Source organism: Theobroma cacao, chromosome 1 (genome assembly GCF_053813885.1).
Source record: "Theobroma cacao isolate CCN51 chromosome 1, ASM5381388v1, whole genome shotgun sequence".
Taxonomy (NCBI): domain Eukaryota; kingdom Viridiplantae; phylum Streptophyta; class Magnoliopsida; order Malvales; family Malvaceae; genus Theobroma; species Theobroma cacao.
Genome location: NC_142639.1, coordinates 9,412,572 through 9,433,434, shown reverse-complemented (window position 1 = coordinate 9,433,434; position 20,863 = coordinate 9,412,572). Strand labels below are relative to the sequence as shown.

The window sequence follows — 20,863 nt, the reverse complement described above, 5'->3', positions numbered from 1 at the left end:
AATGAGCTTCATGAAATTTAAAATTAAGTCTTTTTTTATTATGTTTAATTAAAACCTTATCTTTTTACTTTAAATCAAATAAATTATGATTAATAATTGATTAATTGTTATTAATCAAAATATTACTTATCATTTTATGAAATATGATATTAATGCAATATACTAGCATGTTATAATAAATAATGATGTGCTAGTTGATGTGACATGATTACATAATTATATTGTATTTTTACTTTTCACATCATTATCATGTCAAATTACATGATATAAAATGATAAATAATATTTTAATTAATAACAACTAATCAACTATTAATTATAAATGTTTATTTGATTCAAAATAAAAATATAAAATTTGATTAAATGTAATTAAAAATAAATTTTTGTTTAATTTTTTAAAATAAATGTTTTAAGTTTTTTTCACTTTTCTAGTCACTTACTGCTTTCTTTTATTATTGTTGGAAAAATAGCTTGGCTAGAATTGCAAAAGTGTAATAAAAGGATATTTTAAGCAATAGTGATAAAATAATCTACAAACGACATATTATCAGGTCACACTTTAATCTTTTTACTCATATTCCAGATTGTTTTACTGCAGCTTTACCTAGCAATTCTAATAACTTTATTTTTTGTTCTCTCTCTCTCTCTCTATATATTTGTATATTTCAATTAACTACCAGGCGACCCCCCTTAGTGGATGAGAGCTGCAAATAGCAGTTCGTTCCATGTATCAGGAACTCCAGGGAGACACCAATGTGTACAATCTGTGCCGCGGCGGCCTCCGTAGCCAAAGGCTGAAGGGTGTCCGTCCTTCCTTAGTTTCGACAAGCTTGTTATATCAAGCAAATGAACTGGCTTTGACACACTTCGCAACACTTTCTTTAAAACAACTTGGGCTGGGTGTGGACCTCCTGGATAGCCCCGCTTTGACATTACTGGGTGGGTTTCCCCTCGGCAAGTCTTTGCTGTTGGATCACCCCAATCCCTCGAACTAACACAACAAGAATGAGTACACCAAGTCAATCCGATATGTAAGAATGGGATTTCAAAGGCCCAACTTCTCCACATGCCCATGATTAGAATATCTTATTTCCAATTAAATTTGATAAGAGGTGATTGGAACAACTTACTCCATATGATCAGGGGAGACGCCTTGGAAGAACACCTTGGTTTTAGCAGGATTTACAGTGAGTTTCACCCATCTGGCCCATGTCCTCAATGCTTTCTCATACGCAACCATGCGATTCATGTCTTTGCGAGTTATCTTATCGTCTTGGACGTAGTCCCATCTGCAACATCAAATACACCCATAGTTCCAATGCTAGCTGTAATTATAAGCAAGAAGTGTTTTTATAGGAGTAAAAACCAAGGGCTAGCTGCAAAACTCACGGTTGTTTTCTGCCGGTGTGAAGCCACCAATGCCACGTGTCAAAGATCAACAAATCAACTCCTTTCCAAAGTTGTCCACTCCCGATTGAGTTGAGTTTTAGAACTCGCCCATTTTTTCCATTGACAATATCAACAAGAAATGCATTGCGTGAGAACATAATTGACACTCCATATGCCTGCAAAGAGTATCATACCGGCAAACTCTAGAATCACATATATAATATCAATTTTCAAACATCAAAGAAATCAAGCACTAACTCTTCTTAGTTAAGAAAAAGATGGATAAGATTACTGTGAAGTTGAATGTGGAGAGGCCTCCTATTCTTTGCAAGGTGTACTTGGCTCGTGGTACGGCTCTATGAAGCAAACATGTGAGTGACTGCCATTGATTTAAGCTCAGTGAGTCACCTACAAACATGATGCGCTTCCCTTTAAATCTTCGTAAGAAGTCTCTGCCACTGAACCTGCTTAATTCAAAATTAATCTAGGCTTTAGCATGATTTGGCAGCATAATAGTACTTGGCCTCTTTTGGTTCAACTCTCCTTAATTGCTTTTCTTAATTTCTCATACTTTTTAATACATGAGATTTACAATTCCTAAGTAGGTCTTACATGCATGATGTGTGATAGATACTTTGAAAAATAAACAAAAAAAAGTTAAGCATAGAAGCCAAAGCCCTAATTTTTTGTTTCAATTTAACAAATTATCTTTGTAAATAAAATTGAGTAAAAGGTGGTTTCAAAAAATGTTATAGTAATTTCAAGTTAAATTAATTAGTAAACTTTGTGACACGAAACTTTAAGATAATTATAATATATACATATATATATATATATATATATATACATATATATATATATGTGTGTGTGTATATATGCCGAAGTTGCTATCAATGTTTGAAGTTGAAACTGAAATGATTAAAGCATCTAATAGGACCACTATAGATATATAGAGGAGAAGATATTAAGAACCACTTAATCTAGTGGGGGTAATGATGCATTAATAAGAGCACCACCGTAGGGCCATTGAGCAATAAGAACAGGCATAATACCACTGGGCTAAAACTTATCGTTTTCTTTTTTGATAAATAACTATTATTATTTAAATTGGAAAAGGAATATTAGAAATACTAAATTAGACCAATATATATGTAAATAATAAAAAAAAAAAACACTGTAACATTTGAGAAAACACATAAGATATATAGACTTAAATTAACAATTAAGAGATAGATTTAAATCTAAGTAGAGGCGGCTTAATAAGTTGAAATGCTTAAAGCGAAATATTCAATGAGGCTTTTTTTTATTAAAATTAAAAAATTATTAAAATTTTATTTTTCTAGCTTTTTGATATGCAAAATTTTTATATATTTTAAATAGCTAATACAAAATCAACAATCAAAATTTTTAATTCAAATAAATCAACTATCACATAAAATAAAGGTAATATAACAATATAATATAAAATTTAAATTAAAGTAAAAAAGTCTATAAATATTAAAAAATTGTACTTAATTGTTGAATACTTATTGCAAATTGCAAATGAGACTCACGGCTTTATTAAGATAATAACATAACAGATTTCTTATGTATTATTTGAAGAAAAATTAAAGTTAAAGGAAGAAGGAAGAAAGAGTAAATGAGAAAGAAAAATTCAAAAATAAATATTATACATTGAAAAAGAAATAATTGGTTTTATATATAGGAAAAAAAAGTTATTAAAAATCATTAAATATGTTGATTGCAAATAAGAAAAATAAGTGAGAAAAAAATAATTATTGGAGATGATTAAATACATATGACCGTTAGTTGATTAGAAATAATATAACATTTTAAAAATTAGAAAGTGATAGAAAATTTAGATTTATTAAACACATAATTAAGAAAATGAGAAAATAAGTAATTTTATGAATTATTTTTTATTTTATATATTTTTAATATAATTAATTATATTATAAAATTAAAAGACCTCTCTAAATTGGGGGCATAAAGCCCTTGCTTGGGTGGCTTCACCCAAAGGCTGGCCCTGAGTCTAAGAATTAATAGTTTTTAATATGTCACAAATACTAATAATTAAAAAAAAAAAATACAAAAGAAGTTATACCTTGGCAAGTTGCATGAAGTGGGTTGCCATCTATACTTGAGATAGAGGTGGTCAGGTCGACCATTCTTTTGGCAATTGAACTCTTGCTGTATGAAAGGGCAATCGGTTGATCTGTAAAGAGGATAAGAAGCATCATGCACCCATCTTCCTCTGTAAATATCACATTTGCTTCCATGCACTTGCGGCCAAAATTCAATAACAAACAAAACTACTGCTGCAAAAGCAGAAGGACCCATCGTTTAATTTCTCCTCACTTCTGATCAGAGAAAAGGGAGAGAGAGGAATCTGTTGTTGAGAGCTCACAAATTCTGTGATTCTGGTTGTATAATAAGAAAGTAGGAAGATAAAGAGACTGGGAATTGGGTGTTGTTAAAGCAATGGCAATGCAACAGGGATATTGCAAACCTCACAAACAAATCACCACGGAGAGAGGGGAGTGGAAAGGAAAGCCTATGGGAATTGGGCCATTGGATTATTGTGCGTCTCTGTATATACGACGGCGTGAAGTTGACCTTAATATGTATAAAAAACAAACACTATCTCTCTCTCTCTCTCTCGTTTCTCCCCAGTGCTTCAAGTTTGGGTTAGTTGAAAACAAAACCTAAACACAAGTAGAAACAAAGAACATAAATATAGAGTAATTAACGTCAATCAATTCCTACCTTCAAGGATATTTAATGCAAATTTAGTGTGTTCTCCTAGTTTGAAAGCGGTCGTTTATGAATGAAAGCTCTTTATATATATAAATTTTTGTCTTGAAAAATGTAAACTGCTCACACTCGCTTGCTTTAATTTAGGTAATAGTTATATTGGCTTTAATACCATTTAATTTTGGGAAGAACTGATCTGTCACAGCCTTGATCAAATTACTTCCATATTTCGTAGTATATTTAATTTAAACCCCTTATTTCCGCAATTTTGCATTTAAATTTTAATGCACGGTGTGGTTTGATTTTGGGGACCAAAGGATTCTAAGCGTACCTAACAAAATTAGAGCAAACAAGGACTCGTTCAAGGTTTTAGGTCATTGGGTCAATGGTTCAACCTTTGAAAAATTTGAATCAATAATGAGTTAAGTAAAATATTTTTAAATCTCATAGATAGATTTATATATTACGTAATTATTTTATATAATTGTATAACAACTATAATATATTATTTAAAAATAAAATATTCATAATTATTGTAAAAATCACACGAAAACCTATGCTTAACAAGATTTCTTTTACTTTTTGTTTTCTCTAATATATTTTAAATTTTTGTTATTTATTGAAAATGACCAAAAAAAATTAGAATGCAAAAGTTAAATTAGGTATAACTTTGAAATCATCTTTGTTAAAAGAAAGAAAAATTTTGTATAATATAAAACTATATAAGTTATATGGAATTTTAACTCTTAAGTAGATATGATAGTCTAACTAAGTAATAGTATTATATAATATCTAAATAATATCTGAGTATTTAGCTTTTTAGTTGGTGCATAATATCCTCATTAGAAAGTAGAATTCAAATTGCTTTTCTCTAATTAAAAAATATATATATAATAACTCTAACTAAATAATTTATATATTTATCTTAACAATCTTGAGTCCGTATCAAATTGACTCGAGTCAATAAAAATCTGAAGGATTATCAAATTTTTCATAATCGGATAAGTCAATACAATTTCTTGGAGTCAAATGCACAAATGATCCAATTAAAAAAAATGACCGAGTTAAGACAGCCACTGAGGCAAAGACAATTGTTACCTTCAATTTCAAAAGATTTGCTCCTTCAAAGAAAGAACGTTATGTTCCTTCCAAAAATAATGGGTTCAATTAACAATAGTATGTTGTTTTCTTAGAATTGGAGTGCATAAAAAGCAGTGGCTAAAAATTTTCATAAACTTTCTATAAAAGAATCATTTTGGGGGACGAGGATGTGTGGGATGTAGATATGTAAGAAGGTTCGTGGGCAATTCATTGTGAGGTGAACTTGTAAATATATGATTAAAACGACAAATCATAACAAGAAAAACGTCCATACTTTTGCACTTGCTTTTTTTCTATACATCCAAAAGGGTGCTTTTCCGACTACTTTCGTAATATTCCAATCTGGTCTCTATTAGACATTAAATGCCACATGAAACAGAGAAGCTCATGGTCCAGAAAATTATATAGCTAGCAAATACGATTTTCGGTTATTAAAAAAAAAAAGGAGAATTTTTTTAATATGAGATATTGTTAATGGATTATTGTCACATACACTATCAATAACTTGAAATTTTATATTTTATAAAAACAATTAGAAGGTTATCACATGCCCCGTTAATTATATTTAAGAGAATTAATAAAATAATATAATAATTTAATGGACATGTGGCACTAAAAAATTTTCTAATCCCACTTAAGTAGAGTTTTAAGACTCTAACTATATATAAAATAATAATTCAATTGCTAATATGCTTAAGTGCTATTGACAAATTAATTATAAACATCCAACTCACAATTTTAATGAGTGAGTAAATACCAATTGAGTAAACAAATTAAGCTTCTTCCTTTTTATTTCTTTTACAAATTTCAAAATAGAAAAATTTTGGGGTTCGTGTTAAAGCAATATGGGCTTCACAAATCAAGTGGGCCTCTCATACGAATGATTTAAGCTTGTCAATATCTGCATTTTTGTTACGCATACACCATTTGATGTCTTTTAAACAATCATCTTATCTTATCTATATATCAATCTTTTCTTCAAAAAGATGTAGTGCTTACTGTCATTATACTTAAAAAAAAGGCATGACTCTAAGAATATCAAGTTATGTATTTATTTAAATAAAAAAATAGCTACTTACAAAATACATTTGACCTAAGTATATATATCTAGTGCCTATTTATAATTTTAGTTACTTTAAAAATATATGGAATTTAAGTCATTAAATGCCATTACTACAACATTTTTAACCTTTAGCTGCAGAAAAAATTATAACCATAAAAATTGTTGCCTTAGGTTAAGGTCAGGGACGGCTCAATATATAACTCAAAAGGTATAAAGTTAAATATTAAAATGAGGTTATATATATATATATATATATATATATATATATTGAAAACAAATAAAAAGAAAACTTGTTCCATCATTCTAGGCCAAGAAACGCCAAGAGTGTCTACGAATAAAAATGGTCTAATACCAGATGGTGGAGAATCCGAAATGTGTAACCTCGAAGGTAAATTCTCATGGTGAGTGACCATCCAATCAGCACATTGATTTGCTTCATGATGGATGTGAACTATGGTGTAAACCCAAGCCTATTGAAGTAACTCCCTAATATGCTTAAGTAACTGTGCATTCAGATCAAACTATGAGCTTTGATTAGAGATCTTTTGAATAGTAAGTAAAGAATCCTATTCAACTTGAACCTTCCTAAAACCTCAATCGTAGCACAATTTTAATCCCCAGTATAGAGCCTGCTTGAAGAGAGAAGGAAATGCCAATATTATATGTGAAGCCTAATAGCCAATTTCCAATTTCATCTCCCCCTCTTGATGCCACCATTAAGAAAATGAGGCCTTTTTTATTATTAAAATTAAGAAAGAAAGAGAAAATGAGGAAAAAAGAATTCATAGGTAGATATTATAAATTGAAAAAAATAGTTATATATATATAAAAAAAGCGGTTGGATATTATTAAATACAAATTACAGTTAGTTGATTGAGAATAAGAGAAATAGTTGAGATATTATTAAATATATATTATAGTTAATTGATTGAGAATAGGAAAAATAGTTAGCGAATTGATAGATTGTAGCAATTGGAAAGTGATAAAAAATTATGATTTATTAAGCATATAATTAGAAAAATGAGAAAATATATAATTTTATTAATTATTTTGACTTTCACACATTTTTATTGGAAAATAATATAAGTAGTTGAGAATGAATAGAGATGTAAGAAGGGAGAGAAAATAAATATTTATTAGGTAGAAGAGATATGTAGATATTTTATTAATTATATTAATTTTTAATATAATAATTATATTATTATAAAATTATGTAATCTATGAAAATTTAGAACCTAGAGTAAGGGTTTTTCTGACTTTACCTTAGAGCCGGCCCTAGTTAAAGTTGCGCACTTGTAGTCAATGTATGGGACAATTTAACTATACTTTTTTATAAGATTTTATAGCAAAATTAATATGTAGCCATATATTATATGGCTGAAATCTTAAAACATATGGTTGCATTTAAAATATACAACTAAAAAGTGTATGATAACAACACATACAACATTTTAATATGAAACAAAAATGTGAAATTTTACAAAAGTTACAACAAATATTAAAGTAATTAAAATCAGGTAACTAAAATTAAATTTTAGACATTGCTCCCACCCTTTTTTTTTTTTTCTGAAAAAGCAAACGAGACTCATTGAAGTTGTAGTAATGCTAACAACAATTATATAGACACTGGAACAAACATAAAGACTTGCTGGTGGAGCTTTAAAATTCCCTGTCAGTAATGCTGTAAGTTTTTGTACAGTAGGGTCTTTGTCCAAGTGGGAGACTTTGACTGCCCACCCCAAAATGATACGGCAAATTGGCAATATCGTGTTTACAGCTCACTCCATTTGAAAATAACTTGTTGCCTTCAACAATGGTTATGGAATTGGTCCAATTGGAAACCTCACATTCAGCACAATCCTAATCACATTCTTATTCAACATCCAATCATTAGAGTTTTTAAACATAATGTTTAAATAAGTCTCTAATCAACTTCAGGGGTTTGTACTGTAGCATCAACATATGAGGTGTTGTGGGAAGATTATCCAAATTATATAGGACAACAAAGCAGAAAATGGGCTATTGCGTGGAAGTGGGATGGCCCCCAATAGATACGCACTTTTCTAGTGCAATGTCTTTATGGAAGGTTATTGACTAATTTAGAGCGTAGGAGAAAGAACATGTCGTCTTCGGCTACTTGTGTGTTATGCTCAGTATCAAATGAATCAATATTACACCTCTTAAGAGATTGCCCACACTCAAAAGAGGTATGGTTGCAATTGAGGTCATGAATGGGCTATGGGAACTTCTTTGATTTACTTCTGTCAGATTGGCTGTTAACTAATCTAAAAAATTATAATGTTTGTGTTGATGGTATCCCGTGAGCTATTTTATTTGGTTTTACTTGTTGGTATATTTGGAAGTGGAGGAATGTGAAAGTTTTTGAAGGAAAGTTGATACCCATGGATAGGACGTTATTGATGATAAAAGGCTTAGGTGCTGCATCATATCATGCTGTTCAAATTCCCTGCACACATAGTAGGCTAAATGGATATAAAAGAGAAATGCTGGTTGGATGGCAAAACCCTCCACAAGGTTGGGTGGCAGTAAACATTGATGGTGCATTACGTCATAATACAAACATGGCTGCTGCAGGTGGTGTTTTACGGGACTACAACGGATATTGGTTAGGTGGCTTTGCTGCAAAATTGGGGAAGTGTTCTTCCCATAGGGCCGAGTTATGGGGAGTCCTACATAGCCTTCGTATAGCAAAGGAGAAAGGATTTTGTAGGATATGGCTGCAGGTGGATAATAAAATCGTGGTTCAGGCAATTACCTCTAGTGCATTGCATCCATGTGCGAATTCTGATTTACTAAATGCTATTCATGGACTGTTGTAACTCGACTGAGAGGTAAAAATTTCTCATATTTATCGAGAACGAAATATGATAGCTGATGGTATGGCCAACATTGGTTTTAATTTAGATAGTAGCTTTATTCTGTTTGATGTACCACCTCCAGAAATCAGTTCAAGGATGTTCAATGATGTATTGGGAGTTTGTTTCCTAAGAATGGTTAGAAATTAATAAAAATTTCCTTTCATAAAAAAAAATAAGTCTCTAAATTGTTTAAAAATATTCAAATAAATTATTATTTTTTTATTGCATTTAACCAAGTTCTCGTATTTTTATTTTGGATCAAATAAGCCCTTATTACTAATGATTGACTAATTATCATCAGTAAAAATATCACTTGTCATTTTATATCCATTTGAAATTGATATAGCAGTGATGTGAAAGGTGAAAAATACTATATGATCATATTATTATGCCAAATTAGCATGTCATGTTATCATCAACTATGATACATCAGTATACCACGTCATAATCAATTACGATATTTTAACATATCACGTCAGAGTCATGTAATATAGAATAACAAATGATATTTTGATTAAATCAATCATTAGTTATAAGGATTTATTTAACTCAAAATAAAAGTACAAGAACTTATTTCACTCAAAATAAAAGTATAACAACTTGATTGACCATAATAAAAATATAAAGACTTATTTGAATTTTCTTGAATAGTTTAAAGGTTTTTCTGTATATTATACCTAGAATTTATTTATTAATTAATTTCAACTTGCAAACTTGATCAGAGAGTTTAATGTTCATATAGAGCTAACATTATCAAGAAATTAAAAAAATAAGTTGATATTATTATAATTGATAAATTATATATAAATAATAAAAAATAATAATTATCCTAAATAAATAATGAATAAACACTAGTCACCAAGATAATAGTTATCTAACTAATATCTAGAGATAAGTACATGGCAATTCTCAACGCCCAGAAACAATCTTGTTCCATTGGATTTAATCCAAATTAAATTATCCGAATTAATAGTTTTTAATGAAAACTGAAAATGTTTATATAATCAAATTATAACCGATCAAAATAATTTAGATAGTTTGGTTTGGTTACACAATTTAAAACGAATTATAAGAAAACAATTTCATATCTCACAATTTATTGTACAATAATTGTTAAAAGAATCAATTGTTCATAGACATCAAAATTTTAATCTAGCAATTAGAAATTAAGGTAGGTACCTAATTTAAATTTAACATCAAATTAATTAAAAATTTGCAAACTACAAAATTAATAAAACATTTATCTAAATCACAATCTAAATATACAAGCATAAAAATAAAAAAAATCAAACATAAGAAATAAATAAAAATTACATTTACATTAAGTCAATAACTCCAACGAATATAGAATTTAAGCATCTAACAAAGATTAAATTTAGAAATGTTGCATAATCATTAATAAAAAGTTTTCAATTTCCATTCAAAGACTCATACTCTTCACCCAGTGGCGGAGGGAGAGAGGTGGCAGCCGTTATCTCTCAATTTTAAATTATTTTATTATATATAAAAAATTAAAAATATATAATTTTGTCACCTCTAATTAAATCAAATAAATTATTTTAGAATAGTAGAAAGTCATTTCACTTACCGTCAAAAAGTTGGGTTCAACCTTTTAAGTGTTGGCTCCATTTGTTTTTAATGATAATAAAACATTCTCACTCATTTATGTCTAACTATACTACTTGAGTGTATAGGATGAAAATGTATGTTAAAAATGAATTAATCACTAAAGAGCAAATATCAAAACTCATAAGAATGAGGAGCTACAATTGAGCCACAAAACAAAAGCCTCTTAGTCGGACAATCCAGGGAGTTAGTCAACTAAAACTCAAAAATGAAGAAACCGAGTTCAGAGACAGAGACGACTTAATCGACTAAGAAGTATAGTTAGTCGACTAAAAGCATTCTGTCTGAAGATTTGAATTTGAATACTAAAAGACAGATTAACGGCTAAAACTGACTCCAAATTGTTTCCCAACGGTCAGAAACTATCAAACATCCATCAAAGTTGGTTTTTCAAGTATATAAGGCACTCCCAACGGCTAAGAACAAGAAGAGATGCTTCTAAGATCAAAAAGAGCTCACAAATAGCAAAAACTCTCTGCATACTTTCTGCACTTCACTCCAATCCTTGTAATAGAGTTAAACACTTCACCTTGTACTATTCAGATCAGGTTAGTGATCATAGGTACTTCTTTATTTCTGTTTTCCTTGATTACTGAGTGTGTGCGAGTCACTTTAAGGGGATTGATAAAGCTTGGGTTAGCTTGATTGATTGTATAACTTCTAACTCAGCCTAGGAAAAGTTAGTTTTAGGTTTTGGTTGATCTCAGGAAAAACCATTGTTAAAGGTTGTGGCTGAGCTTGTGAAAAACCATTGTAAAAGCTTGGTGGAAGCTTAGGAATTCCACCGTTTATAGTGATTTGGTTTGGAAAATCCTTGATTGAACAATCAAGGTAGTAGATGTAAGTTTTTGACCGAATCACTATAAATCTTTGTGTATTGTCTGCTCTGTTTTATTTTTTGTTTTCATTCTTTGTTAAATCATTCCTTCATCTTGCATCAAATTTCTCATCAGTGACCTTCAATTTGCCCCCAATTAGAAATCAAGTTTAGTGAGAGCCAAAAAGTGTTATTCACCCCCTCTCTAGCATGTTTATTTGGGACCAACATTAAGCCTAAATAAGATTTAGCATTTCGAACTTGATATTAGACAAGATCCATATTCAAAAAAGCTAAGTTCAATCCTTTTAAGTCCAAATAACAATTAGCATTTTGAACTTCATAATAGGCAAGATTTATGTTTGAAAAAGCTAGGTTCAATTCTTTTTAAGCCTAAAAAACATTTAGCATTTTGAACTTGATATTAGATAAGATCTATGTTTGCAAAGTGTTTCAACTTTTCAAGGTTATGCTAAAAAGTTGAGTTCAATCCTTTTTAAACCCAAATAACATAGCTATGATCTTTTTGCTAGTATACTTATCCTTTACATTGAAAACGATAGTGCCAAAACTATTGACACAAATCTACTTATCAATGAATTTAATTTTTTTTATACTTTATGTCTATTTGTATTGATAAATTTGACAATTTATTTTTAAATTGTTATCAAATTTTATGTTATAATTTAATTTTTTAAAAAAGTAATTAATTTTTTACTCCAAATTAAATCACGATCCATAATCTTATATGATTATCATTTAACCACCCTTGGATCCACCATGGTATCCACGTCACTCATTCAAATTTCTTGAATAAGTGATTAATCAATATTTTTTATATTTTGATTAAACTTTTGGATAATTCAATTAAACAAAATTAATTAAAATCAAATTATAAAAAAAAAACCAAAAACCAATTGAACTTATTTTGGTGATCACTGAGTACTTCACCTAATTAATTCAATTTTATTGGCTAAGAAAGCAAGCATAAAATAGAGTCCCTGAAGGCACACTAAAAGCTTGCATTCCTCCAATTGCTTAGTTCTTCCATCAAGTTTAAAGTGCTACAGGAGAGTTTGCAATGGGAACGGTTAACTTAAGAAAAGATGAATAGTGTGGGAGAAAAAGTGGCGACTAGTTGTGGGAAGCATTGTAGACAATGATTGAATAGCTTGCATTTGGTGTTTGCAGATAATCTTAACAAGAAATTATCATGGGCTGCAATCAAGGGTGCTTTTGAGGAATACGAGAGGGTGATGGACGTGTTCATATTGAGGAAATACGCACAAGACAGAGGTAGAGTGACAAACTATGCCTTTATTAGGAATTGGGAGAACTTTGAGATGGAGAAGGCATTGTGATTGGGAATCATCAGTCGATGGATGGAAAAAATGTTTCTATGAAGAGAGTTGAGCCAATGAAGACTGTGGGGAAAAGTGAGCTAGAAGGGAAAACACAAGAACAAAAAGGGAAAGCAATTTCCATGAATAACATAACTTTTAAGGAGGTTGTTACAGGTATGGCAAAGAAGAGTAAGAATGAATAAGGGAAAGAGAAGGTGGAAAACAAGGTGACAAGAAAGAACAAGGTAGGAGAAGACAAGAACAACCACCAATGACAAAAGAAGTAGGTAAGGTAAGATTGAAGGGAGACTAGAAGTTAAGGGAGAAAACAGTTTTGCTAAGCACGAACATCCCAGATGTGGGTATAGAATGGATCAAGAGGAATGTTATAGGTCGCCTTAGAGCAAAGGTCGCATGCGGGGTGGTTTAATCTAGTCTTTTTCATGAAGGGATCAGTGCTAGAAAGGTTTGAGTGTTATTGTGACTTTTGAGGAGTAAGATGAAATGAAAACGCTCTTAAAACACTACTAGGATTTATTTGAAATATGGCTTAAAGAGCTTATACCATATCATAACTTGCCAAGTAATAGATTAGTTGCGCTATAGGTTAGGTTGAGTGAAATCCCAATTCATCTATAGTATTTAAATACAATTAAGGCAGTTGATGAATGTTGGGGGGAGTTTATTGGACTTGACAGGAATGCCCAAAAGCTTGAGAGGTTTGATCATGCTTTTATGTTGATAAGGGTTAATAATATGACTATTATTCTAGATAGTACAGTGCTTGAGGCTTGTGAAAATAAGTGAAAATAGATAAAAAAAAATCTACAATTTGTCATAAGATTAGACAACATGAGATGTGGACAAATAAGGTAGAAAGAAGGGAGCCAGAAAATGAAAAGAAAGAGAAAGAATTCGAAAGTGTGACTAGAAAGGTCATAGAAAGTAAATAGGGGACAAGTATCAAGGTTGAGCACAAAAAAAGGTTCAACGGATAGAGTTAGAAGTTGAAGGCAAGAAGAAAGTCAAAGTAGAAAAAAATAAAAATACTAATAGGGAAAATTTGACTGAAAGTGGGATAGAGGTGAAAAGGGTCTAGAATAGTGTGGAGCAAAGCCCAATATGAAAGAATGGTGGATAGGCTCAAGTGAACTTATTATACCCAAACACTTGAGCGTTGCAAGACCAAAAGGTGCCTAGTGGGTTAGATAAGTTAAGCTCGATCAAAGCTGACTTATTGGTGGAGTGCGAGTTAAACAAAAGGCCAGGCTCTGGTGGGTCTACTAGGTTGAAAAGCATATTAAAGGCAGGCTAAGTGAAGGTTGAAGGCTTCTTGAAGGTTACATTGTCAGAAAAAAAGAAAAAGGAAGGCGAAATGGTGAGAAAGACAGTGTAGCCATATAGAGCTTTGGAGACTCAAAGTGAAACGACTCCAATTGAAAAAGGAAAGTTAAAGAAAAGAGGTGATCTTGGTGAAGGTAGTGAGGATTGAGGATTGCTTAAGGGTAGAGTTCAAATGGAAAATGTAAGTATAAATTGAGGATTGCTTAAGGGTAGAGTTCAAATGGAAAATGTAAGTATAAATTGAGGATTGCTTAAGGGTAGAGTTCAAATGGAGAATGTAAATATAAAGGAGAATGTGGTTAAAGATGATGGCAAGATGGGGCTCTGTCTCGAGTGGAAAGGATGGTGAGTTAGACGAGAATGGAAAAATTCATGATGAGGGTTGTCGATTTATAAATTAAGAAGAAGTAATAAAGGTAAGAATCAAGTAAAGAGGTTTTCTCCTGAGCAAAAGAGAGGGTAGGGTGCTTCAAATAAAAAACAAAGCTTACCAAAGAAAAAAAGGGTGACACAAAAGAACAGAATAATAACTTCAGGCTGGACTAGCAATGGGAGAAGAAGAGTTAAGAAAGCACAGTATAGAGTACAACTTGTTGTGTTCAAACTCAATCTTTAATATGGATATGAGGGAATTCAGTCATAATGAGGGAAGCAGAAGAAAGATGAGAGTTGACAAAGAGATTGGGTTTAAGCTTATGTGAAGATAAAGAGGAGGTGATCCAGAAGATAACTGAGCTAGAGGCGACGGATAGAGAGGTTGAGCTGCAATGAGCCAATTAGCTAAAAGAGGGATCGCATGGACAAAGGGTAAAGGAATGGTTGCCTTATGGCAAGTTAAGTAGCAAGTAGATTTTGTAATTTTGAACATGACATATTAATACGACATAGGAAGATACTAAGTTAAATATGTTTAGGTTTAGTTTTAACGTGTTTCGTGCTTAATCATATATGACATGTTTAAAACATGAAAATTTTTATATTTTAACGTGTCAGATCTGAATAATATATTTAAACACTTTTAATTAATCGTGTTAATCGTATTATCATATTTAAACGTGTATATGTGACACATTTATGAACTTATTAAAAATTAATAGTCAAAAATTATTTTAACTTTATTTAAATAATTTTAAATAATTATTTTAATAATTTTTTTTAATTTTATAAGGATAATAATGTAATTATGCCATGTCCAAATCCAAATTTTGAACTTTTGCTTTGTTATCATTTTGGATCAATTTAGATATTATTGGTATTTTAAGGTTAGATGTTAATGACGGATTTTATCATATTATATGATAATAAATTTTATGTATGTTATTTATATTAATTTTATCATATTATTCTGTTTTGTTATAATTGTTGTTATAATTATTGATTTTAAATTTAAATAATAAAATTATATTTAATAGTAAATATTTTATTTAATCGTATTAAACCTGTTAAACATGTTAATTGTGTTATTAATCGTGTCGTATCTTATATTGACATATTTAATAAACGTGTTAATCGTGTCATATCGTGTTACATGATTATTAAACGTAAACGTGTTCGTGTTTCAGATTTAAGACACGTATATTATTCATGTCGTGTTCGTGTTTAACTTTTATGTATTTCGTATCTAATCGTATTTGATATGTTTAAGATACGAAAATATGAATTTTCAAGTCTAGTAATTAGTTCCAACAGAGCTTGTTTTGTTGTTGATTTAGCTTAGAAGTTATGTAGTGGTTTGATTTTGATGTTGTACCGCTAGAACGGTATTTAGTATGTGTAGGTATTTTAGACTATGATGAGGCTGCCAACCATTTTAGATGTGGCTGAGTCCTAGTTGTTATGTACAGTTCTATCTACTTGGAACGCCATAAAAAGTCTCAAGTTATGGACCTCCTTAATATAAAAACCTAACCTTTCAAAAAAAAAAATTCAATTTATCGTTAATTCGATTTTACTCAAATTATGGATGCCCTTACAACCCATCATTCCATAAAGCAATGCTTGAACCAAGATCAAAATTAAAAAAAAAAAAAAGTGAGAGTTTTCAAAAGAAAACTCAACCTTTGGGATTTTTTATTAAATTCAATTTTACTAAATGAAAAAGTGAAAAAGAGTTTTTAAAGAAAACTCAAGTTTTTGATTTTTTATTAAATTAAACTTAACTTAAATCAAGATTTTAGCTTTGATTTTATAGACCTAAAGCCTCCTAAAAGATAAGCTTAATATCATAATTATCATCTAATAAAAAAGACAGAGAAAAACCAATTGACAAGTCCTAGAGCCAAAAGAATGATAAATGACATAAAGATAAGCCCCCAAGCTGGTGATAACATATTGTCAACTACAAATCATTTTTATGAATAAAATATTGGATTTCAATGTTCAGCTTTGATCGAGAAAAGCATACAAGAGTTGATTCCAAGTATCAGGAACACCAGCCAGACACCAATGGCTGCAGTCCATGCCTGTTTGGGCGGCATTGCCAAACACTGATGGATGTCCGTGTGGCCTTGGCTGTGATAGATTCGTCACGTTGAGTAGATAAATAGGCTTTGCTATGTTCCTTAGAACTTTCTCCAACACTAGCTGTGCTGGATGTTGACCTCCTATAAAAGTTTCTCTCTCTTCAATGGATATCTCAGCTCCGCACACTTGTTTGCATTCGGATCACCCCAATCACTTGAACTAATATTGGTCAACACATCAAAAACAAATAAACATTTAGTGCTCCAGGGAAAGGAAGACCATTTTTAATTAAGATTCATTACTCAAATTCTTCTCATCTTAACATTTATTATCGAGACAACTAAATTATTGTCTCAAGTTCTAATTGTTGGACGCTGGAGTACTATTCCTTTAGAAACAAAATTATTCAAAAGATTGAAAAAAATGATTTGTAGAATTTTTAGATAGTATTTAACAGGAGAATTCAATTCCAACAGCACTTTTTAAGACCCTCAAACAAGCTTTACTTGATGTTTGATTATTGCATAATCAATTCATCCTTGCTTCTTTAAATTCAGTTTCTTGTGAAAGTACTATAATTTGGTTATGGAACATGCGAAATGTTTAACTCACCTGGAGTGATCAGGGGAGACTCCTTGAAAGAAAACCATGGTTTTTGAAGGATCAAACATTGGTGTCAACCCATTTAGCCCATGTATTCAACCCTTTCTCGTAGGCAACCAAGCGATCCATGTCTGCTACTGTTTGATTTCCGTCTTCAATGAAATCCCATCTGCAAAAGATCAAAAATAAAGACTGAAAATTGCAGATTAAATCAAATGAAAATACGAATTTTACTTTTTTTGGTCTCTGGTGTGACGTCACCAATGCCATGTATTGAAGACCAAGAAATCAATTCCTTTCCATGCTTCGCTACCTTCAATCGAATTAAGCCTCAGAACTCGACCGTCCGACAAGGTTACAAGATCCACCAGGAACACATCATGAGAGTACATCAGTTTAGCATCGTAATCCTGACAAGTCCAATTTACGTTGCAAATTACTGAAGTTATTCATCTATCATTTACACTTGATCTTCAACTAAGATTGTAAACTCTGTATATAAACTTATTTGGTACTACTATTTACTAAATTGAGACAAACAATTAAATTGAATCTAACGGCAAAAATGCATGAATAAAGATTCTTTGCCTAGCATCCCTTTGGTTCAGCAATTTATTCATTAGAAACAACTTTAGGACGAGAGTTAACTTTTTCAAGTTTCCCATCACATTGCTTAATTTAGCTTCTATATATAGAGCATTCTAGTTAAAACCTACTCTATTAAAAATGATAATGAATTTTGGTCAAACTAGAGTAATATTAAATCTTGCTGTAAATGTGACAGTCGTGAAGCCATCAGTGGTGACATATTTGTGCGAAGAGCCTGGAACAGTGGAGTGAAGCATGCAAATGAGTGATTGCCACTTATTCAGACCGAGAGAGTCCCCAACAAACATGATGCTCTTCCCCCTGATTCTCATTAAAAAATCGCTGCCATCGAACCTACATCAACAAGGTTCCAGTCAAATTATTGATGAGTCTTATCCCATATATATATATATGAGTCTTAATTAGTATTTTCAACGTAAATGTCAATTATTAAATGAGTTAGCGAGACTCATATGTAAGTGATTGATTTAGAGTTTTATAAAAAAATAACTAAGACTGTAATTATTTTTTTTAACCTATTTGGTTTTAGAAATTGTTAAATGTAGTCACTTGTTTAGTTTGATTTTTGATTTTTAATTGAAAACCAAAATACTTGAATCAAATTGCATTTTCTTTCCAAATTTATTAAGTAGATAAAACTCAAAAAATATTAAAAAAATTAGAAATCTTTTAACTATTTATAAGGCTCCATCTATCCAAACTGTGACAAATATATTCAATTTGGATATGATTTATAAGCAATTTTGTTCAATTTGACTCAGGTATTAAATTTGTAAAATATATTCTTTAAATTTAATACAAAATTAATTATTTTTTAATATATAACTATAATACATTATACATATAATATGTGTATTACATTATACACATAACACGTGCATTACATTTGACTCATATATACGTCTAGTTTATGAAAAAGACTGAGATTAGATAATGACGATAATACATACAATTACTAACAAATAGGGTAGAATTTAAGGGACAAAATAAGAAAGAGAGTACTGAGTACAACTACATATTTATTCAATCAAAATCCATCCATGATGACCAATAATCAAAATCAAAGAAAGAAAACAGAGTAGTGGAAAATGAAGGCTTAATTACCTTGGCAAGTCGCAGCCAGTGGGCTGCCATCTATATTTGAGATAGTCTCTATCAGGTCGACCATTTCCCTGACAATCAAACTGGTTCTGCATGACTGGACAGGTCCAGATTGATGTTTCATAAAAAGGGTACGATTCATCATACACCCAACTCCCTTGAAAAGGATCACAGCTGTTTGTCTTTACACGTACCTCCTCTGCTTCCTCACCATGTACCAGCTGATGTAAAAGAGGAAGCACTAAAAATGTTGCAACAATGGCAATTTTAGTACCCATCGAGGAAAGAGAAAGAGAAAGATGGGTTAGTGAAACTCAGAATATGTGTGATGTTCGATGGAGGGGAGTTTGATATTGAGCAACAATTTGAGGGATTTTTATCTCTCTATTTTACCATAATTTATAATATATATATTTGTAATTTAAAATCTATTATATATGTAAATGTACCGAATGCTGAAAAAACTCTTACATTGATGACAATATATATATATATATATTGTGCTAAGGGAGAGAAATATTATACAGGTATGAAAATCCAAACTAAATTATTCTGGGTCAAGGTATGCTTAACTTATCCGCAAATAAAGTAAAAATAATAAAAATAGAAGGATTATCAAAAATATGTAATCCTAAAGGGAGGCCATCATGGTTTGCAGCCAAACAATCCCCCTGTTGGCTTCGCGAAAGATGTGAGTGATGGAATAATTTCAATCTCGTTGAAACAACTCCTTAATAAGTCACAATATATTTGTTCACTCATAGTGCGCTCATTGCTACCTTAAATGTCCCATTTGTGCACTCATAGTGTGTTCATTGCTACCTTAAATGTCCCATGCTTCCATCGCTTTTAACCAGATTTGTCGCCTAGCATTCTCCGGCCAGCAAGAGTCTTCAAATAAACACAAATTTCTCCAATACCATACTAACCATAAAGCATGTATGAATATAATCCCCATAGTATATCATCAAACACTTCTGCGTTGGACATATTTATTTTCACCCATTGTTGCAGATCAATGTTGAAGAACTCCCTATCAATTAAGTCTGGTTTCACTTGTAACCATGTTGCCTTAGAGGTATTGCAATCTCTCAAGGCATGAAGAATATTTTCGCAAGGATCAGCATAGCGAGGACACTGGGTAGAAATAGCCATATTCTTGTGACTCAACCAATCTTTTGTAGGAAGGGATTCATGCAAAATACGCCACACAAAAAGCCTAACCTTCCTGGAGCATACTAGTTCCCAAACCTTTTCCCAATGATTAGTTCACGACAAGGGACTGGTATTTTGAGATTCATAAGTTGATTTCACTGAGAAATCATCGTTACTAGTTAACGTCCAAAAGCCAGTATCTTCCTCTCCATTAGTAGGATCCACAATCGCCGTTGCAATCATCCACTCTATATTGTTAAGAAGCAATTGCGAAAGAAGATCAAAGTCCCAATTACCATAGTCATCACAAAAGCTCGCAACTGGTAGCTCAACTTCAACTTTCATAAGTTCCGTGGTGGCAAAAGCAATTAATGGCCCGCATGGGTGCCAATTATCTTTCAAAAATTTAGTATGGTGACCATTGTTTGCTATCATGCGAAGACCTCTAATAAGCACTTCTCTGCTCTTCAATATACCTTTTCATGCATACGAGTCGGTAACTTTAGCTCTCACAGTAAAAAGATCCAGATTTTGTAGATATTTTTTCTTGAGTATATCAACCCAAAGGGAGTCCTGTTTTTCCATATGTTCCAACCAAGCTTGGCTAAGAGTGCGAG

At 31.2% G+C, this 20,863-nt stretch overlaps 1 protein-coding gene and 1 pseudogene across 1 annotated transcript; both read right to left on the bottom strand.

Moving 5' to 3' along the window:
* Nucleotides 1-543: 543 nt before the first annotated feature.
* Nucleotides 544-4,049, bottom strand: LOC18612108 (protein trichome birefringence-like 43). The gene is made up of 5 exons (XM_018115265.2): nt 3,493-4,049; nt 1,681-1,852; nt 1,389-1,564; nt 1,130-1,288; nt 544-990 (listed from the first exon to the last, which is right to left on the bottom strand). The coding sequence occupies exons 1-5, from the start codon at nt 3,726-3,728 to the stop codon at nt 690-692; spliced, it is 1,044 nt and encodes a 347-aa protein (XP_017970754.2). The 5' UTR covers nt 3,729-4,049; the 3' UTR covers nt 544-689.
* Nucleotides 4,050-16,694: 12,645 nt separating this feature from the next.
* On the bottom strand, nt 16,695-19,369 carry LOC18612105 (protein trichome birefringence-like 43; annotated as a pseudogene).
* Nucleotides 19,370-20,863: the final 1,494 nt, after the last annotated feature.

Bases quoted from the DNA above. Each gene is read 5' to 3' on its own strand.
- LOC18612108 (XM_018115265.2), bottom strand. From the start codon at position 3,728: ATGGGTCCTTCTGCTTTTGCAGCAGTAGTTTTGTTTGTTATTGAATTT. The intron at 1,565-1,680 runs GTAATCTTATCC...TACTCTTTGCAG, and splicing joins TCTCCACATTCAACTTCACA to GCATATGGAGTGTCAATTAT. The intron at 1,289-1,388 runs GTGAGTTTTGCA...TTGATGTTGCAG, and splicing joins CACACCGGCAGAAAACAACC to ATGGGACTACGTCCAAGACG.